At 40.1% G+C, this 24,649-nt stretch overlaps 1 protein-coding gene across 9 annotated transcripts in view; it reads right to left on the bottom strand.

Moving 5' to 3' along the window:
- Positions 1-24,649, bottom strand: part of EHBP1 (EH domain binding protein 1) — a 229,754-nt gene that overhangs the window by 100,873 nt on the left and 104,232 nt on the right. For all 9 annotated transcript variants that reach the window (XM_065682216.1, XM_065682213.1, XM_065682214.1 and 6 more), the window contains 2 exons: positions 15,114-15,366; positions 8,301-8,487 (listed from right to left, as the gene is read on the bottom strand). In XM_065682216.1, the coding sequence (XP_065538288.1) occupies positions 8,301-8,487; positions 15,114-15,366 (440 nt within the window). The remainder of the gene's footprint in view (positions 1-8,300; positions 8,488-15,113; positions 15,367-24,649) is intronic.

Here is a 24,649-nt window from a genome sequence, read left to right as displayed (position 1 = left end):
GGATTTTCAGATTATGTATCCCCAAAGCTAGCCCAGATCTCACTCTGAGCTAACTTAATGCGGCTGTTTCTCAACAGCTCCAGCAGGCCACAGCCGCCTCGCCTGACCAGGAGTGTTTGTACCTAATCCAGCTTGTCCTCTGCGAGAGAAACTAAACAGTGCCATGAAAGCATTGACATTTAGGAACTGCAGCGCTCCAGAAACTTTAATGTTCCTGGCAGATCCTAACTTCTTCCTTTCATTTCTGCACCTTAAGGATTCAAAGGACATATTTCAGCTAAATAACTCTGGAACCTCCATGAGGAGACCAGTTCTCTCTGGATCCCATAGAAGTGGGTGCAACAAGATACTTGTACCAGAGGCAATGTATAGCTCAGCTCACACTTCCTCCTCTCCCTCTGGAGATCCCCCGCTATCACTCTCCCTGGGACTTCAAGTATTCGATTCATCTCCTAGCGTAGGAAGCTACAGCCCAGAAAAGGCAGCGTGGGTATTCCCACCATCCAAAAGCAATCTCTCCTCTGACCTCAGCAGCCTTAAAATGGTTCCTGGATCAAGATATGTGTCTTATTTAACCACCCTTGACCTTGCAAGACACATTGTTGGGCACTTAATTCAAATGATCTGAAAGGTTTACACAGCTCACCCCATATATTTAAATGTGAAACATTAAAGAAATTCTCATATTAGTGTCATTTTTTTGAATAAATATGAACAAAGTTATTTTTGTTAGTCTGCCTACGTAAGATGGTGCTGGCACTTTAATGGCACATAATATTTCCCTTTACTTTGTCACACAATACACTCTATGCCTGTTGGCTTTTCTTCTTAAAGAATGGTGCACAGTTTTAAGCTTCCAACATGAAATAAAGCATATAAAAATACTGCCATTATATATCTAAAGGCCATATTTTTTCCTCAAGAAGTGAAGTAATATTTTATGACAACAAATCTGGGTATTGTAATTTATAAATGCAAGTTAGAGATAAAAATATGTAAAGTGAGGTTTTGAAGGTCATAACACTGGTTAAATCACCAAACCTTATTTGCACAGACATTCTGAAGAAGTGCTAACTGGTGCAACACAAAACTACTCCAGGCAGTGACCATGTTTGCATCCATTACAGTAGCAGCTACATTGCACCAGTAACACAGAAACACTTTAAAGATCAATTATGAAAATGGCAGGAGCTAAGCATTTATCATACTGCAAATTATGCCTATTAATTTGCAATGAAAAAGATTTTTCTAGGACAGCCCTGCAGACCTGTTGTCTGCTTCCCCACTATTAATAAAGATCTAAAGAAGAAACAGTCAAACACTTAAGTAGCAGCACTAAAAGTTGCCAAATCAAGTGTTAAAAATTGGGGTTATTACAAAATTATGGTTACATATTCACTATTAATTAGTACCCTTTTTATATTTGTATTATGATACAATCTTGAAGTATACTTCTTCCCCTCCAGTTCTTCCTCATGGAGAGCGTTCAAGAAACAACCTCACTGAACAGCACTACCCAGCACTCCTATTCTTCTGAACTATTAGTTGTTTGTTCTCATGCCTCATATACTGCATATTACCTGGATCCTGACAGGAACACAGTATTATTTATCTCAAAGGGCTTTCCTACAGTGTTCATCTTCTGGATATTCTAATCTAGAAGATAAAACATTCAATCTTCCAGACTTCCTTGTGAGGTAGCAGTCCATTTAACTGAAGAAAAAGTGAGGTCCACAAAGAATCCAACTTCAAATTATTAGAAGGTGCTGGTTTTGAGTCCTCAGCCTGAGCCACCTAAGACCTGGCAGAGAACTGCTTGCTTTATGATACTTTATGTGCCATGAAACAGCATTCTTTCAGCTGCATGGCACTTTCATCAAGCCAATACCTCTGGTAATTCATGATGGTTGTATCAAGCTGTGAACTTAAAAAACCCACCACAGTCCAAAATCTGGTTCAAGAGACTAGCTTAGCACCATGTAACAAATTCATAACATAGGACAGGATAATATTCACTGCTCCTGGACAGCATTTGGTTGCTTAACCGTCAGAGAAAGCAGTGCCTTTCCGCTGGTCCTTGTCTCAGAACACAACCTGGACCAGTTCCCTGTGTAGCAATATATACCGTGCATATATATATGAGCCATGAGCTCTGCAGAAGGACTTGCATGTGATGATGTGTCTTTATCGAGATAACACTCCGGCTTCTTGCTGCACAGGCTTGGAAATGGGAAAAGGTGAGAAGTGAGGGGCTGAGGCTGGAAGGAGTTCAGCTCCGCTGTCAAACCTGCAGGAGTAACTCCTGTAATTCCCACTAAAGGAACATGTGGGTAAATTATTGACTTACCTGCTTTAAAACCTCAAATTCTGAAGGAAGCATCTTTCTTAGGGGTAATAGGACTGTAGAACAGCACCTAATTATTTTTGAAAGCAGTTCAACTGTCTTGTTGCTAGAAAACAGGCACAAAATACTTCACTCGGAAGGGTAGAAAACAACATATAGATCAACGAAGGCCTTGGTTTCATCTATATTCTCAGTGTCTAGAATGGTCTCCTGCTGGCACCAACCACGGGAATGACATGACACCACCCTCCACCAATTTACATTCATAAAGCCACTTGCAAGCAGAAGGAGGGAATCAAACAAAGTTGCAAAGAAACAAACCCCAGTACATTATTAACACTGACAACTGCTACAGGAAAACCACACAAGCAAAACAAACAATGCCAAACTAAGAAAGAATTTATCCCTTTGGTAGCCCAAGGAAACCATGTGTAAGCAAAAACCTACTCAAAAGTGCAAGTCTTAAACACTTCCATACAGTTATTTGGGTCCTAATAGATAGTAAGAATTTGTCCCTTCTGCTGGTCTCTTCTGTGACTACTCATGGATAGGTTATCGCATGTTACACACCCCTTCTTGTACCAGCTTACACAAAATAGGTAGTGAAACAGGGAACCTCCATTCTGCTGAAATTTCTTCATTAATGCTCCTGCTCTACATTGTTGTCTCCTATTCATGTACAATCATGCCTGCATGTTGAAGGGAGAAAGAGCTTTTGCAGCCTCTTCCCATTTTTTCCTATCCAATCACGTGTCTATTCTTTGGGCCATATACACACGAGCCTGTAAATATTAAGGGACAATTATTCTCACCAACTTTAAATGCCTAACAACTGATTAGCCAAGTCTAACCTATCTAAGCTCTTAAACAACGGGTTAAAACTTAAACAGGGGAAGTTTAGATTGGATATAAGGAGGAAATTCTTTCCTGTTAGGGTGGTGGGACACTGGAATCGGTTGCCCAGGGAGGTTGTGAGTGCTCCATCCCTGGCGGTGTTCAAGGCCAGGTTGGATGAAGCCTTGTGTGGGATGGTTTAGTGTGAGGTGCCCCTGCCCATGGCAGGGGGGTTGGAACTGGATGATCTTGAGGTCCTTTCCAACCCTGACTATTCTATGATTCTACAATCAAGGTAGAGAACCAGATACCTCTAGGAACAAGGCATCTGAGACAGTTGGGTTAGGTGACTCAATTTCCAAAGGGGACCCATTTTATTAAGGGCCAGCCCTGGGAATTCTTACTTACATAAGCAGCCAATAAAAATGCTTGCAGCTTGTGTGGAATACTGAAACACTAAATTTTCTTCACAATACGCACTTGTGCTTGTTCTATTGTCCTGGTTTTTGGAGCTACAAAGGGATGCAGTCATCAATTGCCCCTTCCTCACCAATACAGATGACATGGGAATCTCCAAGTGACCGAAAGGGCCTCCTCAAAGGGAAGGCATTAAAGAGCTTGGAAAGCATTTGCTAATACAGTTAACTGACTGCTCAGGAAAGCACTAGAAGGCAAACATTTGAAAAAGATCAGATGAACACTGCAGAAATTCAGAAGTTGTCTGGACAAGGTCCCAGACAATTGGCTCTAGAGTGGCCCTGCTTGAGCCAGGTTTGAACCAGATGACCTCCAGAGATCCTCTCCCACATCAACCCCTCTACGATTTTGTGCACAATGCAGAGAGAGAGGTTATGCTGGAAATGGATGAAGAGATGGCAGCAGCTGGGATGATCTTACAGCAGCTAAAGAAGTGGATGCGTCCCCAGTGCAGAATTAATATGAAAGGGGAAAGACTCTAAATCACTAGCACCCACGAACTCATCCAACCTCATGTAGGCTAAATCCCTCAAATTCGGGGCAGGCAGAAACAGCCTCCTTTGAACTCTTCTCACATCTGAAATTTGTTAAGGGATGTTAAATGGACACCAAATGAAGCAATATCTTTGGGGAGGAAAGAGGATAAAGGCAAGACCTGCAGTAGTGGGGTTAAGAACAATCATTTCAAGGCAAAAGCAAAAGTGAAATACTGTCTGTATTTGGTATCATCACTTGCCTTTCTGACCAGTATCATGCATAATTGTCTGGGCAGTAAATTTTTATGTCATTTGCACAATGAGATCTGGTCTTTGCTTCAAACTCTAGTTCTACCATTTTCATGTCTAGTAAAGTTAATGTTTATTGATGAATCTCACATTCTGGCTGGAGCACCTCCCTTATGAATACAAGCTAAAAAAATTAGGTCTATTCGGCCTGGAGAAGAGAAGCTGCATGGAGACCTCATAGCAGCCATCCAGTATCTGAAGGGGGCCTACAAAGATGCTGGAGAGGGACTCTTCATCAGGGACTGTAGTGATAGGACAAGGGGTAACAGGTTCAAACTAAAACAAGGGGAAGTTCAGGTTAGATATAAGGCAGAAATCCTTTACTGTGAGAGTGGTGAGCCACTGGCACAGGTTGTCCAGAGAAGCTGTGGCTGCTGCATTCCTGGCACAGTTCAAGGCCATGTTGGAGGGGGATTTGAGCAACCTGGTCTAGTGGAAGGTGTCCCTGCTCATGGCAGGGGAGTGGAAGTGGATGATCTTTAAGATTCCTTCCAACCCAAACCATTCTATGATTCTATGTTCACTGATCACTGAGTTCTTAGAAGTTAATAACAACTCACATCTCTACCCTGGAGTACCCGCTGTATCCTGAGGACACCAGGCATGATGCTAGATACCACCAGATCAGAAGATGCTTCTGTAATTTTCTGCCTAGTTTTACATGAAGCTTTTACACAGAATTATCTTGTACAACATACATCTCTGAACAAAGGAGCTAACTAGAAGGAGTCTGATTTTTGTGGTGTCAGGACTATTAGGGGTAATTAGTTGTGGATATGATTCCAGAAAAATCTAGCAATAGTATTAAGCTGTTAGAAGACCATACATCTCCTTTAAAAGAAGGCCTTTTGCAATTCACTTAGATGTACTAACTTGTCTGTTCTTAAATAAGACATACTCAAGATTGCCAAGTGCTAAAAATTCACTGTTTCCCTTTTATTATCACAAACACTGCTGTTATAAATAAAGAAAACATACAAACACACACAAAATAATATGTGGGAGGTCAGCTTTCCCTCAGGCAAGAAACATCTTCCACCACTACTTGGGTAATGGTAAGATGTTGGATTCGGGCTATGATGTTTCAACAGCAAACAGAATTGCACTTCTATGAAGTGCCCCTAAACCCTGGATACCACTGCCGTTTCCAACATCTAAATGTTCTGGTGTTTGTTTTTTTTTTTTTAAATAGCCTAATAATTTCAAGTATTTGGAACCTGTACCTTGAGTAGGAATCTGTCATGTGTCAAATACTCTTCCAGGAGCAATAAACATGCTGATACATAGATGTTAATAAAAACATTTGTATTTTTGTGTTCAGCAAACATGATGAACACACCATTAGTGTGTGCAGGAAAAGTGAGCTCCAAATATTCTGCCAAAGATTTGAAGAAGCATTTTTGGAATCTTTTCCCTTAAACTCTAAAGTTCTAATATTCACGCTCTGTTGTCTAGTTTAAAGATCAGCATTTCCGCTCCCACAACTATTTCCTATGATGCCAACGAAGACAGGTAATTGAACATGCTGGGACACTCAGGTTCTGGTCAAAGGTATAGCAGAGGTTTTCTGTGCACACCAAACTTGGACAAAACACTGAATACAACACATTATTTAACTTCCTTTTACCTAAGTTTGACTCTATGGGACTATTCCCCCTACATAAGGGCATGTGCTAAGTTCATGTTTGTACAACGCCTCCACCTTTTGATGGGAGTTTTTTCAGAGTTGCTAAACATTGTGCCTATTATTGAGTAATAAACAAGTTATTTGTGCCAACAGTTCGAGTCCTACCTAGGCACTATTTTGTACTGTGGTGTGAGGAAATTGTTTCATTTTCTTTTGTTTCAAATGCCAGTACTTTTCTGCATTTCAAGAAGTATTCCAAGTGCTTTTGATCTAATGTCATTAGATCGCCTCAGAGCAAAACAATTCAAGTACAGAAAAAAAGACAATGCTTACAGAATGCTTTCTGAACTGCAAGTGACCATACAATATTTTAATACACCCAGTCAGAAAAACTTTCCGCTCCAGTTGTAATATAATAAACCAGGACACTGCATCTGCTTTGGAGCCTTCCCTAATGGTCTCCGATGCACCAAAATCCTGTAAAAAAAAATTAAAGCTTTCCTGTATGAGATAAGGTCAGCATAGAGCTCCATCTTCCCTCACAGCACTAATGAGTATCAAATTTTCAGTAGCCTTGCTGATCTCAGCTGTGCCTCAGCATCACTGGCACAGAGGTGGGCTGCTAGCAGGCAGGCACCAAAACATTCAGACGCTAACACCCTGCGTAAGAGCAGGAATAAGCAGGAATTATGTTCATAACTGCACAATATTCTCAGAGAGTTCAAGCCTGCACCTTTTCTTAATCAATTCCAGCTATCAAACAACCTAAAACTTAGTCTACTTAAACTACAAGAACCAAACCCAATAGTAATACACTATTTCAGCTCAACGAAGACAAGAAATAAAGCAGAGAGAAGTATTTCCTTGGATGCAGACCTGTAAATAAGCCTCTCGCAAACAATAAGCAATGAGGGCACAACCTCCATCAAGCAACTTGATAAAATCCCATCTACAGATGTCTTTTCTCTGCCTGGTAGTACCAGAATGCTTTACTTTGGCCACTTTGCTTTGACCCAAGGGCCAGACTCCATCAGAAATCAAATAATGTGCAGTATTTTTCATATAAAAACTCCTGCAAACAGGATCAAACCCTAATTCAGGGCATTCTAAAAATACTGTGCTTTGACTTCGTATTTCCCTGGTTGTGGTTTTGCATACTAAGTTGTGAACTGTGCTTGTGACCTTACTGTGTTGTTTGGTTTTGCTGTGTGCAGATGCAGATTCCATTTCTGGTGTCATACTCTCTACCCTGAGTAGTAAAACACTAAAACTAGTGTCTAGGTCAGAGCCTGAGTGGACAAGGACATGACAGTAATGTGGCTGAGTGATTAAGCCACGAAATGATAGGTATGACAAGTAGTTTCATACAATTTTTAAGTCCAGCAGCACCAATACAGGGCAAAACAGCTGATAAAGTGCATAAATTCATAAAACTGGAAGGGAAGCCTTCTGTCATCATCCTTCTACCCTTCAAAACAAGCAGTCAGCATATATCAAATTCATTTTTTAAAAGTGCCCATTAAGATATACTTTGTGTAAAAAAGCACAAATGGTGCTAACTGCTGAAACACTGGAGCTGAAATTCACAGAGACAAGCCAGCTGTTGCAATCCTAAGATAACTCCTATTGAAGAGGGTGATGTGAGGCATAGGCAACTCATTTTCCCTTGGCAAACACAGAAGTATGTGCATATGTAAGTATGCTTAGTCTAGATACTGATAATGAACAGTTACTCTGACTTAAAGTAGACTATCTTTTTTTAAATATTATTTTGACATACCTATGGAATTGGATATATATAAATCCCAGTACAAATAAACAGTATCCAGTGCTAAGCTTTTAAAACACAGATTTATGACAGAAACGTGGGGACAGACTCTTCAACAGGGGCAAGGCTTAGAGGCATTACAATAGATCAAGACAAAGTATTGTTCAACATGATTTTCTTCCTTCTCGATGGCATATCCAGCTGTCCTGTAACATTTGTTACTAGCAGACTCTTTTCTTTGAAACTGCAGTTGCTGTTACTGTTGTCATTAAATCCTTAAAGAAAAAATACAAGCTCCTACTGCTGCTCTCTCCCTATGAACCAGCAAGTGAATAGAGATGAGCCAACACCTTATTAAGTAAAAGCAAAGCTTTTAAGATGACCTGCAGAAATAAATAGAACGTCTATAAACCACATAAAGGTACTAATAATAACAAAGATGAAATTTTGATATGAGAAACCTACCTTAGGAGAGGAAGAAAGGTCCCTCGATGCAGGAACAGCTGACATGTTCTCACTCATGCCTGTCTCTGTCTTTGGCAAGAGGTTTGGTGGTTCAGGAGCCTTTCTTTTCATCTTCTTTTCTGGTTCTTGCAGCGGAGCAACTTTAATGAAAGCAGGGCTTGATTTTGGTTCATAAAATGGATTTGATCTAATTGAAAGAAGGGAAACACATTTCTTTGCTATCTTCTTGGAATTAAAACAAAAAATAAGACCCGTTTAGAGAAGACAACTAAAATGCTTTTATTATCCCACAAAAGAATATGTTTTGCCTTTACATGATTTTAGACACTACTTTTTCATATGGCTGAAAAGTGCATTACAACAGCTAAAACTGCATTAGGTCAGAAGTTCCATAAATTTTATAAAGTCCTGTAAATTACAGAAGGTTTATCAATTGCGTAAAGCTAGCTCTTCCATTATACTTATTTATCCATCAGTGATCCCATTTACAGATAAGATCAATACCAACAAATCTGAGTGAAACTGCTGTCTGTTTAGTATTGTAATGAATAGAATTAAGAACGCTTCATTAGAACAGAGTTAAGAATCAGGCCACTCTTACATGAACGCTTCAGCATGGCTTTAAAGGCCTCACTCTTGCCTGTCCAAGTCTGAAAATCGTGGCTTCCATAGGTACATAATCCACATGGAGTGTATTTTAAACCCTGCAGCATACAGGCAGCACACCAAGAACACTCTTTGGATAAGAGCATAGTATAAGAAAACCACAGCTGACTTGTGTGTATCCCTCTACAGATACCAGTAGCTATCATCTATCTATTTTAAAAGTGCTTGTTATAACTAAACCCTGTTTAAGAAACACAGTAAAGATCTTCCATCAAGCAGATGCAGTCCAAAGAATTATTCTTCTTAACTCTGGTGTTCACGTTCCAACTCTGCATTTGTTCCACCCTAAATAAACACTCCCATAGCATTTCCAAATTTTATCTATCAGTTTGATACATCGAATATCAATGAAAAATACATCAAATAATAATGGCTTCTACTCCGCACATACAAGAGCAATTTTGCATCCTGCTAAGGGTACTTATGGGAACCTCCTTTCCACGGAATCATATTATTTGTAATCTTTGCTCTTCATATTTTGCAATCCAAAACTGGATGGTTAATTATGAAACTGATACATTAATTCCCTTCTAGTCGATACTTCCCCTGCAAATTATATTTATCATATATGTCAAACTATGTTTATGTAACTGAGTCACTGCAATTCCCAAAGATCTATCTGCATACAGTTATATAAAGCATAACTAATCACAACAAAGAACCTCAGTCCCTTGAATGCAATTCTAGATGGAAACAATAATTCATACAGCACTAGACAAGAGCCTACCTAGCTAGATCCATTTACAAATTTCCTCTCAAGATAAGAATCATGAGCTACTACACCTTGTTCTTAAAGAACTAGCAAAATTTGGCACAAAAAAATTTCACAAAAGTGAAAACCCAACTATTCATAGAATCACAGAGTGGTTTGGGTTGGAAGAGTCCTTAAAACTCACTCAGTTACAATCCCCTGCCACAGGCAGTGACACCTTCCAGTAGACCAGGTTGCTCTAATCCCCATCCAACCTGGCCTTGAACACTGCCAAGGATGGGGCAGCCACAGCTTCTCTGGGCAACCCGTGCTAGTGCCTCAGCACCCTCACCAAGAACTTACTTCTATGTAATCTAAGTCTACCTCCTTTCAGAGGGTATTCATCCACTTTCCTTTCACACAACATCAAATTTCTCCCAGTTTTTTTGTACTTTCACCATGAAAATATATCTTTTGGTCTCAATTTTTGAATTTATTTTCACACAGTTCACCATCATTCGCTTTTCACTGAGAAAAAGCAAGCCATTAATAATCCACACTGCAGAAAATAAGTCTACTTTTGAAAGGCAAAGTTTACTGAAGCATGTAAGTGAAGACCAGGCATAAAACCTCCAAACCTTTCTGAGAATCTGCTGCTGCTTGTTATAGAGAAAGAGATCTAAATCCAGATATTGAAGGGAAAGGAAAGGCTAACACTAAAATAACTCATCTGCTGACTGACTGCAACTTTCAGGTGTTCCCACTTTGATGCACATCAAGCACAAACCCACCAGTGCAATCAAAACTAAAGACGACATCAAACTAATGACTTAAATAGAAATGGATGGGTGTTTTCCATTGGAGGCAGCAGAAAAAGGAGGGTATTGAGGCTGGAGTGGAGAATGTGCCTAGCTTTCAGTAGCTCTAATTTAGCTGACAGCCCAGCTCAGCAGTCTTTAGACACCAGAAAGTTCAAAGGGAGGTGAAAATAAAGATGAAAAAGATAAAGGCTGAAGAACAATGCATTCTTCTGAAGAGCACAAGGTTCTCTTTAGTTCAACAAGTTATCCTCTGAACAGCCAACAGACACAGCATGTTTGACAAGAAAGTTATTTATCTCTGTGTACGTGCAATTAGAAAGGTGCATTCGTAAGGTGCTAAAATTAATTTGGTATGAGAAAAAACCCACCTTATCAATGAGTAAAAAAGTTTGGAAGAACCACCTTTTGAATTGTTATGCTCCAGAATTGTCCCTGCTGCATGCACAATGTTGAAGAATTGTACCCTACTGCATGAACCAGAAGGAAGTGCTATAAGCAGACAAGTGACTGCCTTTCTTTCCTAGAGAAAAACTTGCTTGAAAGCCAAACTAAACACATTTTCATATACCACTTTCTACCTTCCCCTCTGCATTGCTTTTAACCGGTCTTACAAATGCTGAGAAAGATTTTTGAAGAACCAAATTTAACACAAGAGAAAAAAAAACAACCAACCAAAAGCCAACAACAAGTGGCTCTTGCCTGAAGAAGCTATAAGTTTTAAAGTCATGGGGGTCTGCTATATGTAGCAGAGTTTGGTCCAAGAGCTTCCACAGGGCTATACAAGAAACTAAGCACAGAAAGAGTCTGGCTGAAAAACATTAAAACACTTCTCTCTGAGATCAGCTCCCATACTTTTTGCCTCTGTGAAGTTATTTAATTGACCCACACTGTGATTTGCCTAAAGACATTCTAGACTGTCCAATACAAGACTAAAAAAACCCCAAACCTGACAAACTACTTGGCTGCCACTGTCAGTAACTGTCACTGGCAGTGTGGCGGCTTGTGGCTTCTTGTGCAACAGGCAGCTTCAATAGACAACACCTCAATAAACTTTGCAATTAGACAGCATTATTCGAAGCCGTACAATAATTACTGAGATAAGAAGCCACAGAGCCAAATAATACCTGAAAGCAAGTTTTATTCTGACCAATTAAAAAATTATTTTGATCAGCATTATTGGTTAACTGAGAAAAGAAATAAAAATCAACATTTTATTGAGGAGGAAAACCAAAGCTGTCAGTGCAGAAGGGTTAAAAGACATTACCAATCAGAAGGTTGAAAGCATTATACTCTAAGTTGTGAGCTATGTTAATTTCAACTAATTAAACTTCACTTAGCAGGGTGTGCTGTCCTTTGTTAACAGACAGCCACTCAACATTTTGATTTGAATGTATAAAATTCAAAAAGGCAAAAGCAGAATTTTACACGAACATTCAAATGCTTGAACTAACAAAAAGAAAATGTGTTCCTTATCTCTAGGTAGGTATGAGAATTTAGCCAGAGGAAGTATATTTTGAGAGTGTGGTTTTACAGCAGAATATATGTACTGGATCATCTAAGTCCCTCTGAACCATGCAACACCTTGTTATGCTTATGTTCGTGACTATGCTTTGCTCATGTGTGTTGTGAAATCTCACATTATCTTCGTAACCATTAGTGAAATATGTTTCAATTAAGCCAATTACGCAAGGTAAACCCTGCGCAGAGGCGCAGCGAGGGTGAGTACCTTTTCCAAGATTAGAGTGAGCTTAGTTAGAAAACTGGAGTCAGAATTCAGCTCTCGGGGCACTCTGTGTAAGCTCCGAGTCCAGAATCAGAACTAGGGACCAGCCAGAGTAGAGTGGGACAAAGGTCTGATGCTAACTGATGCGCCCATGTTCCCATGACACCTCATTACATTTCACACAAAATATTAGAGGAAAATGACAAATGGTGCATTAAGTGAAACCCAATGAAACGCTTAAGATGCAGGGATGAAAATAAATCATATTTTCTGAGTGACAGTAAATGTCTTTCAGAAGCCTTCTATTTCTCATGCTTTCCATCTATCAGGTTCAAAACCACTCCTGGGGAAAAGCACTAGACCAACCACAAATACTGTTTAAAAACTACCCAAACCAACTAAAAAATTCAAAAGAGAAGATGTCAAGAGTGAGGTTCAAAATAATACGCAAAGTTTTCTAATGCCGTGATATGACACAGTTGTTTAGCCTTGTCTTGAATACACCGCTCAGGCCGACTCAACACATCATAAAATAGATACATAGCAGAAGGAATAACAGGGTCCAGAGACGTGCGATGAAAATTATTAGAGAGATGAAGAGACTTCTGTATGAAGAGAGATTGAAAAAGTTAGCACCATTTAACTCAGACAAGTGACAAGTAATGGTGAACATGTTAGAGATATACAGCAACTGTTTACGACAGATAAATCCAATACTAATTGTTGCTTTGATAAGCCAGCAGAAGAGATAATGTATGGGACTGGAAGGTAACTTATTTACAACCAACAAAAGGAAGCACATTTCATATAAGATCTTGTTTCCTTGTGGAACTCTGCCACAAATTGACACTGAAGCCTAGACTTTAATAGGATTTGGAAGAAGATTAGCCACTTATGTAGATAATAAAAGCATCAATATTCACATTAGATAAGAAACAATACACATCTGGACACAAACCTTCGTGATTTAGGGCACATGAGAACTACCAACTGGCACTGCCTATGAAAATCTTTCCTTTGGGGCTCACTGTACCACAGCTTAGCAGAAACTTTCTATTGGAAAATCTCAGAACTAATGACATGAGGTAAGGCATAATAGTGCTTGTAGCTATTAGTATCACACATCCTGTGTTCCTAGACTGGAGTTTTATGCCTCCAGAGTATTTCAGTATAAAGATTCAAAGGTTCTCTCCTTGACACACTCCTAACCCAATAGATTTAACAAATGGTCTCCACCTCTTTTTCAATGACACGGAGCTCCTGTAACTTAGGAGAAGAATCTATTTTGGAAGCTATTTTTGGGACATAAAAAAAACCCTCACGTAAGGGATGCAAAAATGTATTTTACTGTGCTTTTTTGACTCTTCATTCTTCCGTCCTTCCATGGGACATTGCTTTTATAATGAAAACACAGATCAGATATATGTTCAAGTAGAACCCACCTATGGGGAGTGTACTTTTATCCTTGGGAAAAACAAAGTATTAAAGCAAATGGGGGGTCATTAAAATAATAATGAGGCTATTGCAAACAAAGGGGCTAGAGAAATCTACAAGTCCAGTATGAACTAAAAACAAGGTTGCCTGTTGACAACATTGCTGGAAGCCCATCTCGTACAGATTTGCTTAGGATGGAAATGTGCGTATAAATAAATCCCAGAGAATTCTTTACTTGCCCATCCATGTAGCTCCTGCTCTTTATGCTCTTCTCAATCTTTGCTGTTCTCCGTACCCATATCTTTGAGGGTACAACATACATGTATTTTTCCCCCCCTGTAGTTTCTGATGATCAGTGAATGATCAGGGATGCCTGCTGTGACTATCAACAGTGTTGATCACACTGTGCTCTGAAGACACAGCAGCCAGTGCTGTTTGTTCAGGCACTGTCCCTGAATGGAACTGGCAAAGACATCATTCTCCAATGTCTTTTTTTTCTTGCACAGAACAAACAATAGCAACAAATCCACGGCCACAGATCTTTAAAAGTTAAAAAACCCTGCAGGGTCCTTTCTATATGTGTCTATTAGAGTGCATGGGAATCTTTCAATTTCCTAGAAAACAGCTATAAACAGAGAAACTTAAAGATGATGGTATGACACCTGTATTAATATGAAATATGAAAGCAATGTAAATGTCATGCCATGACAAATCTCATTAAGTAAGGTAAAACTAAATGTTAATTACAGTTGTCTGTAAAATTGCTCACATGTAATCACCATAAACTGCCTCATGAGTGGTGTGGTTGGTGACTAATGGCCACAAATAAGGAGTAAGTATATAAATACCTTCAAACCTCCCAAGCTGCGCAGCTACTGCAGGAAGCTCTCACTCTTTGTTAGGTTTCTATACTTTAATACAAGGCAGTCAGTGAGTTTACAAAAGTTTTACGTGTGTTTATGATAAAAGAAACATCCTAAGAAAGTGCAGATAGTGTTATCTTTCCCAAAGATTCAGTTTTTATGAGACTCTCAAAAATGTGCTGTGTGGGCTACAAAACACTTCCTTTTTACATCTTGCACCAATATCAAAAAAACGTCTCCATCATCATTAACAAAAATATTATTTTATGTAGCAAAAATAATGGCAAAAAGCACATGAAGGACCAAGTTCTGCTACTCCTTCATTTTTGGCTCATTTGCAACTGTCAGGGCATGAAGTTCCAAAAAGTACACAGACTTACTCCCTATCAAGTAATTTGCTATCAGTGAGGCAAAGAACAGTTTCCTAACTATCATGTTCCGCTGAATAGCATGACTTGGGGGTATAGTATTTCCTGATGCTGAGCTGCCTAAGGATCAGTCTGTCCTAAGGAGGTGATTAAGGATCACCACGGTTGAACCCAATACACCTCAAGATTAAGTCAGGGATCCCACTAATGCTTCCAAAGCTACTGAAAGATGAAGAATCATACTTACTCATCTAGCTCTTCCTCTTCAGCTTTAGAAGTATCTGCATAGAGGTATTTGCTCATATCCACTGGTCTGACGTTCTTCCTTTTTGCAGGTTGTGGAGGAGAATCTCTTACAGTTACAAACGTTTCAGGCTCAGGATCTGGCTCATCAAACGGGTTCAAGTACTCTGGGGCATCATCATCCTTGAAGGGATTGTAATTGTCAGCATAGAAACTTTCTTCTGGCTTTGAAGATGAAGCTATTTCAGTGTTTGGTTCTATCAAATACCAAAAAAAAAAAAATTAAACAGACTTAACATAGAAAAAATGGAAACCACTTTATCAGATCTTCTTATTTTGAAGGCTTATGAAAAGGTCTGCTTCGTAACTCTCAATACATAAGTCCTGTCCTAGCTTTAGAATCTTCATGCTATTTATTTACAGAGTAGCCTTGTTTGTCAAAAAATAGGTCTTTCAAAAGGCCATTTCATTTACAGTGTATTGAAATAGATTTCATTTTCTTCCTTACTGAAGCTCTCTCAACCTAATTAGTTATTAGTTTTCTTATTTGTCATATAAATTGTATCAACGTTTTTTACAACAGATTTTAAAACATTTTCCCACGCTTTTACCCAATTTGAATCCTAACAAAATATTCTTAATTATTTGAGCTTTTAAGAAAGAAAACTTATCCTGTATTTTATAATCAAGTTACTTTTACTGGCTATTAAAAATGGTGATAGTAAGCAGGTGGTCTTTTCATTTCTTAAAAAGACTGAGCTAAAAATCACTACTAGGTATGACCCTTAATTACATTTCAAAACTTATTTATTTTCACTGCTAACTGCTCCTGGTAACAGTACATAGTCTCAGAGTAAAAATAAATTTAAATTAATCCTAAGGAGACAGATAATCAAATTACTCATCTATTATTTGGGCTGTACAACAAAAAGTTATTAGCAACCTGGAGCAGCATGCAGTTCTTTAGTGCTACAGACACTGCTGAAAGAACATCACACAAAAGTGAATAGCTGCTGTACACTGCAAAATACAAATCCCCATACAGCAATCTAACATTCCTTACAAAGACGCTTCTTCAATCTTACTCTTGCTGCACCATCAAATAATTAAAAGCTCGGTTCAATGCTGGATTTGCTGTACTTTCAAAATCTATGCAAACAGGAAATTCAATGTAGTGTCATTAAAAACTAAGTTTCAATAAACACTCCCACATAATTCTTAACAAAGTGTTTATTTTTCAGATGTGCAGTTACTAAATTGAACAAAGCATACTTCTTAGCTTTAAAAAACCCACCCAACGCTGAAAGTTATTTGTAGCAAGGCTGAAAAAAAATTACAAGATGAAGTTCCAAATGTGTTTGTCACTAAATAAATATTCATGAAGACAAAATCACTAGTCACACAACTAACAAAGGGAAGGTGCAGCAAAAGAAACAGCACTATCATTACTTGGTTTTGGATGGATGATGGACTGAAGTTGCTAACCCTGGTGAATTGCTAACAAATGTGTTTTCTACTCTGCCAGTAAACTTCCAGTACAACCTGTCTCCAGCCATTACACAGCCCAAGGAGATAGAAGGCCCTCCCCCCCCATAGCTTGACTATAATCCACAGGTTGAACAAGAGCAACTCCTAGTTGGACAAGAATACAGTCCCCAGATGCAGGTGTAGACAGCTTCACCTATCCATGCACTGGAGTAGTCACCACTCACAAGCCCAGTCACCAGTCACTAGCCCAGGGCAAACACTTAGAGCAGGAAAGGCTTTAGTCCTCCTCAGAACAACTGAAACCTACCAGGACTGGAAAGATTTAATTTTAAAAAGAACTTCACATTTCTAGTGCTTTTTCTTCTTGGTTCTTCAAATTTGAGCCTCAAAGACTATGTGATCATACTGTCTTCTATACTTCTAAGGGTCCATTTCTAAAGTGATGCATCATTTCTCTGTGGTCAGAAAGCAGAAATCAAATGGCTTTGGCTGTAATAACAGAATAAATTAATCAAAATCTTAATTAAGCCCATTGTGGACCCTTAGGAGATAAATCACTCATCTGAGACTGAGGGTGAAACAAGTTAAAATTGCACTTTGCCAGACAATACTGCAGGTTTTAACTGGTCGACACATTGCTGACTACACACAGTGCTGTGCCTGTGGGATTTCCTGATGGTGATTATTCAGAAAATGACTTTAAAAAATTCCTTTAGTTCCAGGTGAGTTTTGTGGTTTCCTATTCCCTCAGCAACCTGGTCCAACTTAGCATTAAGGAAGCAACATATCCAGTATGCATCTACCTCCTATGTATCTTGTAAGTTCTTACATTTAACTTCAATTTCAGAATGCAGCTACCACCGTTTCAAATCAAAAAAAGAGAATAAAAAAGGAGACTGTGAAGAAGTGTAAGACACTGCACTAAAATGGGACGAGACAAAAGGTAAAGTGAGAAGTTGGTTATGCTTAGGGATTACTCTTTACACTATTGAAGTGTGTTCTAAAAAGAGCTAATTAATCAAAATCCTTGTGACTAACAGTAAAAAAAACCCCAAATAATCAGGGCTGCAATAATAGTTTTAGCTAAACCTAAAGAGAGGTTCTGTTACTATTTAAACTGGTTAAGCCTCACCTGAATGTCATAAGCAACATTTCAGCTGTGTCTTGGGAGATGGACATATAGAGAAACTACCGCAGGATAAATCAGGGTGTGTATTTGCAGTATGTCAGCTGTAGTGTTTTTGTTCACTCCTACCCCAGAGTAAATACAACATGCTTATCCCTTAATAAAAGGGAATAAACTACTGGCCACTTATCCTGGGAGAAAGGGTAGTTATCGCACAGTAGATGATGCATATTAAGCTCACACCCTAGTTTATGTGTGGTGATTTGTTCACAGGCCTGCATCCCTATAAGAGAGACATTTCAGAGAGAGTCACAGTAAAATACTGAATGTCTACAGCTTAACTGACAAGGGAAAGAAAAAGAAAAAAAATCAAGGCAAAATTCTTAAAAACACAAATATGATCAAATCAAGCAAGAATCCTTTGGCAGTATTATATATGAAATACCTCAGACACCAACATTTTAAATGTCTTTCATTTATTTTAAGCTAAAACTGGAAAAGAGGTTCTAACACTGGCCTACATCACTCCAGTGTCCAGTGCAGGTGGTCATGGCAAGCAAATGTTTCACCCTGCCGGCCCTGAGATGTCCTCGGTGTGGGCATCCACAGCTGAGCTAGACCCCTTTACAGTCAAAGCTTACAGTTTTATGTTTGAACTCCTAATGCCCTAAAATCAGGTGAGCCAAATCCCATCCTTACTGCATAGATACACGTGACTTGTACATCATGGTAGTCAGAATACTACTCAAATGTTATCCACACATTTAGTGATGTAACAAACTAGGCCAAGCAGAACTGCTTTTGAGGTCTGCCCTCAAAAGACAGCTTCTAGTAAAAAGCAGAAGTAACCTAATGAAATGCAGAAAATGACTGATGTCTTGTTCTAATTGAGCAACTTACTGATGATGTTTTAACAAAAATTTTTGCTACTTTAAACTTTTCTCAAATCATAAAACATTTAATGAAGAGTATGCACAACTATTAATACCTGCTTCTGCAACTCCATATGATGGATCACTGCACCTGCACATGAATCTGTTGATAAATACTCATTATCATAACTGAGCAAAACCTGCTGATAACTCACAAGCAGTATTCAAACAAGTATTAGACACAATGTCAGAAATATTTTCTGAAGTTACAAACATTCAGTCAAACAATCTCTTGAAAATTATATTGTAAGCTTTTATTTTTAATTTGCTTTTAAGTGTCTCCTTGGAAACAACGATTTAAATGCCTGTTTAAATCTGATAAATTCTAAGGGGCAATGCAAATGGTTTTTGCAATTCTTTCTATTTCAACACTATGGATCAAGTGCTGTAACCCTAACTAGGACAAAATTCTTTCTCTTGTTCCTTGGCTCAACAGTAACTACTCAACAGGCTCAATAGCTTGGCCCTACACGCACAGCATTGCAGATCAGCACTCAGAGACCTCTGGCTTACGATTAATTAAAAGATTTCACTAAATCCTACACACAGGCTAAAATTAACAGAGCTTCTAAAAATACCATTTTCAAGAGACTTTTATAGGCAGAATCTTGTAGGGGCCCAATAAGAACCCAGTTTACTTGACCACTCATTATCATAGAATCATAGAATAGTTAGGGTTGGAAAGGACCTCAAGATCATCTAGTTCCAATCCCCCTGCCATGGGCAGGGACACCTCATACCAAACCATCTCACTCAAGGCTTTGTCCAACCTGGCCTTGAACACTGCCAGGGATGGAGCACTCACAACCTCCCTGGGCAACCCATTCCAGTGCCTCACCACCTTCACAGTAAAGAACTTCCTCCTTATATCCAATTTAAACTTCCCCTGTTTAAGTTTTAACCCGTTACCCCTTGTCCTATCACTACAGTCCCTAATGAAGAGTCCCTCCCCAGCATCCCTATAGGCCCCCTTCAGATACTGGAAGGCTGCTCTGAGGTCTCCACGCAGCCTTCTCTTCTCCAGGCTGAACAGCCCCAACTTTCTCATCCTGTCTTCATACGGGAGGTGCTCCAGCCCCCTGATCATCCTTGTAAATCCCTGATCATCTCTCTCCTCTTGTCATCCAGGTTAATATTTGTCCCCACCTGCCCCTGCTTCCTTAAATGTCCCCACAGGAGGGAGGGTCCCCACCTGAACCCAACCAGGCTGTCTCCCATGGGGTCCTTTAGGACTAGCTTTCATGTCAAGTGTCAGTCACCACTTGTGAGCCTCTTGATAACCAATTGAGTTGCTAGGACAGTGACTCAACAGCACTGCTCTTAAAGCCACTGCCACTGGCACCTTCTCTATAACAAATGCACTCGCATTTTCTCAAGGACCTAAGGATGTTGTGAAGTGCATCTGGGGGAGTGCTGAACATACAACAGCTTACAAGGGCCTTTTTTCCTTCTTCAAGCTGATTTTACACTAGGGAGTCAACACAGATTCACCCTAATCATTAACCACAGCTGAAAACACAGGATGCCAGTCTCTACTAGAAACAATTTTTTTAATTGCAGTTCTCTACACTGGTATTAAACAAGCAAGCAAACAAACAAAAAAGACAATTGCAGTTTGGTACTCCAAGGGTGAAACACACAATTTTGCATGGTTAAGTAACAAAGCCAGAGGGGTAGGAGTGACAAGAGGTAAAAGTATTACTACACAGAAGCATCAGCTGCTCTTGTGCCAGATTCTGGAAACATTACTTGCCCTAACTCCACTGAGAAAGACTGTTCGTGATAGTAATAACTCTGGCATGACCTATCTGCACAATCAGCCTTCTAGTTCCCAGAGGATCCCCAAAAAATCACCCTGCCCTTCAACCCACTTGCTTTTTGCAACAAAAACATATTGTGACATACCCCTTAAAACCAAACAACCCCCCCCCCCAAACATTACACATACCACTTTCCCCTTGGCAGAGGATGAAAGAACAAGCCACATGTGAAAGATATTTAGCTATGCCACTTACTGCACTACTGGCAGGCACACAGTCACGATGGTGATGTGAGCACCATAAACAAACAGCACAGACTAAAAATGTATCATCCCAGTACTTCTAGACCATATAAAGACTGGCATCACTATAAACCACTGATGATTGTCTATTATTTTGATTAATACTCATACCAGCAACAAATTACATTTCATTAAGAAATACAAGAAGGGGCAGAGCCATCACTTTCCTCTATATTGGTTCTTGCACTGCTCTCCTTAGGGCTATCCTAGAAAGATTCTGGGTTTTGGTACTGTGCTGTAACACTGCTTTCATTTGCAGAGTAACACACGCGGCAGGGAGCTCAGGAGTCTACACAGAAGGTAAAGTAAATGCTCTTTTAAACGAAACGGGGAGGCGGTGACAGTAAATAATAACCCTCTTGTCTCAGGTAGGAAACTAGTACTGGTCAAATGAAACTTCACGTTTAAAAAATACATGGAATGCTGAAAGTGTGATGGTGTCATTCACTTGCATTTGTTGTACATATTGACTTCCCCACGTAAAACAATTTGCTCAAAAAATTAAGTGATTTTACATTTCTGTTGTGACCTGACTAAAAGACAATCCAAAAGGCAGTCCTCATATGATCATCTACTTATTGTCTAGTAAAAAGCTGTAGAGATATACTGTTCAAAGAGGTTACTTTCGGTTTTCCAGATTTCTAATGTCTAGGTGATCTACTACATACAGAGGGAATAAGCCTCAATTTGACATGTCAACCAAGAAACACAATTGAAGACCTTCTTTGAGGCAAGTTATTCAAGTGCACATTGACTCCGCTGCGTAAGATCACCTACACTTAGGACTTTTTAAACCACAGCAGCATCCAGAGACAGCTTGCTGATGACACTCTGCCATGCACCACACCCTCAATGCGCACAGATGCTGGGAGCACTCATGCCTTTAGTTTCTCTCCACCCTGCATTCTCAGGCTTAGGTGATTATGGGATTATGAAGATAGAGGGAAAGTAGCTGGTTTGTGAACGGGCACAAGAAATATCTGTCTAGGAAACAAGTATCTACTGGCAAGTAATCCTGCTTCCTCTTTGAGTGACTGTCATACCTGGGGTGACTCTAAGCATTCTCTCGCTAAGCACACAGGTTATAGGCTTGATACGAATATCCCTGGAATATCTGTGCCCAATGGCACACCGTGCCTCATAGCATCTGATGGCAAAGTACTCGCGAAAGGAGGCTCCAGATGGCTGCTCTGCACAGCTTGGGGAAATTAAATTCTATGGAAGGACTCTGAACTTTTTACAAAGTCTAAAATCAAGATTTTGCCTTGTCCAGATAAAAAGATAGTAGTGAACATGTAGTGAATAGAAAAATACTTCATCCCTGCACACCTAAAAGGTTAATCTCTTGATCATGATCTTAAGCAGATCATGACAAGTGAAGCAGATAACGTGACTCTTTTAAGTCTGTATGAGAAAGTCTACCTTAAACTCTTGAACCTCTGTCATGCTCCCAAGCTCCTGGGGTGGCCACCAAAGAGGTCACATTCACTTAAGGATGCAGAACCAAACAAGCAGGCATAGTCTGCTTCCTGAAAAGAGATGGCAGCAGCAAGGGAAGTTCCACTGAGATCTCAAATAGAAGAAATATCCTAAACCATGAGGGAATATACCTGTGGCCAAAAGGGAAACAAACAAAGGCAGCCTCCCGCAGTAAGGCAACAAGGTGAGAACAACTCCAGTACTGTGTAGCTTCAAAATATAGTCCAAAACAAAAGAAAATTTCCCCAAACTGTTAAGGTTTAGGTACTCCCCATGTAGAGACACTGACTCAACTAGCCACAGATATACAGAGAAGATTCCAGCTACTGCTAAAGACCAGAACTGCATTATCTAATTTTATCTCAGCACCGTTTTTTTTCCCCTCAACTTTCTGTGGAGGAAGATGACTGGAGGAAATGCATACACTGAGAAGGCCAAGCAACAGGAGGTGCCCATTATAGGGAAACACAGCTCTGGAACAGAAGAGCCAGCATTTCTCAGAGAAGTCTAGAGGTGACTAGAAGAATCCCTGGGGAGCCACTAATTACAAAGTAAAAGCTTTAAAAAGACTACATCAGATGCTCCACTCTTGGTCTGATAGCCTGAAACACCTCAGATCTTCCACATGATTCAGTGTTCCAGGAAGACATACTGCTGTTCCATGAACCTGACAGAATCTCCATCCCTCCCAAATGAAAAACAACTTGTGACACCATAGGAAGAATCTAGTGACACCCTGCTTATGAAAATCCTATCATGTTGTTGTACATTGACTGCTGCATGATGGTGACAATGTGTGGGAGGAATATTTGGTGCACACACACCCAACAACTCAGCATTGCTGCCCACAGCTACGTAAGTGGGACTTCTTTTGGTATTCAACCGTCTGGGCCCTGAGACTGTCCAAGTACTCAGAAGAGAGCCAGAAGAATGCAGAAGTGTCCACGACCTTATGAACCTTATGAAGTTTAACCATGACAAGTGCAAGGTCCTACACCTGGGTCAGACCAATCCCAGGCACAGCTACAGGTTGGGCAGAGAAGAGATTCAGAGCAGCCCTGCGGAGAAGGACTTGGGGGTGCTGGTCGATGAGAAAATGAACATGAGCCGGCAGTGTGCGCTCGCAGCCCAGAAAGCCAACCGTATCCTGGGCTGCATCAAAAGGAGTGTGACCAGCAGGTCGAAGGAGGTGATCCTGCCCCTCTACTCTGTTCTCGTGAGACCAAGGCAATAAAGGCTACACGCCACCAAAGGGACCAGAATCAACTGAAAAAACATACACTACATATATTGGGGGGGTCTTTTGGGAACATAAGCAGACCAGCATCTTAGATGCAGGTGGTTCATCGTGAACTGTATATAAGCTATTCCAGCACTAAGAAACAACACCAGTTTATATTTTCCTGTCCCTGAGATGAGAAGGAACTGACTGTTAGTCCATATACTTTGTGGTCAAAACACCTGCTGCTTTTCTGCCAGAGCAAGTTCTCTCTGGAAAGGAAAGGAAAGCTGGGTTTGGAAGACAACTGTTCAGGTACCATGGGACTTGTGCAGCTTTCTCCAGGAAGAAGGGGGTCCTTCTTTCTAGAGCAGAGAAGAAAGAAAGAAAGTAATATAGGCTGAGTTTCTTAGAGAAAGATGTATATGGACAATGAGATAGATAAGAATAGGCGTTTTATATCCCTCGTTATTCTGGCTCCTTCCATGATGCTAAGAAAATTCACAGGCAAGGAACAGATAGAAAACGAAGTTGAAGATCCAGACACCAGAACCTAATCATAGAATCATAGAACAGTTTGCGTTGGAAAGGACCTCAAGATCATCTAATTCCAACCCCCCTGCCATGGGCAGGGACACCTCACACTAAACCATGTCACCCAAGACTCCATCCAACCCGGCCTGAACACTGCCAGGGATGGAGCATTCACAACCTCCCTGGGCAACCCATCCAGTGCCTCACCACCCTCACAGTAAAGAACTTCTTCCTTAAATCTAACCTAATCCATATATATTGGTATCTACAAAGCTGAAACAATTCACTTTTGCAGCTCTAGAAACACCTGACAACTTTATAGAAGGAGCCCAGAACAGTGGCTTTATGGCTTCAGTGGCAAAATACAGAAGATAGTGTAATCCCTGTTTGAGAAACACAGGCTGTGATGCTTCACCAGAGCCAAAGTATGACTTTGATCACCACCCACATTGGCCTCTGTGGACTCTAAAGGCAGAAAAGCCGTGTTGTGAGTAAACAGTCAGCTTGTCCCAAAAAGGAGAGCAACCACAGGTGGGAACTGCAGTTCAGAAATGTATCCTCATTAAACTTGGTATTAGAAATCCCACGGCTGTAGTCTGGGCTGGTTCTTCTCCACCACCATTAAAGAGTGGCTCCTGGAGTTTGGTCAAAGGTAGTTAATGCTCCCTGGTATTTTGTGTTGGAAGAAGAGTCTTGGAGC

The sequence above is a fragment of the Lathamus discolor genome, chromosome 5, assembly GCF_037157495.1.
Source record: "Lathamus discolor isolate bLatDis1 chromosome 5, bLatDis1.hap1, whole genome shotgun sequence".
NCBI lineage: Eukaryota > Metazoa > Chordata > Aves > Psittaciformes > Psittacidae > Lathamus > Lathamus discolor.
Note: the sequence above shows the minus strand (reverse complement) of the source record. Positions and strands in the feature narration are given on the sequence as shown.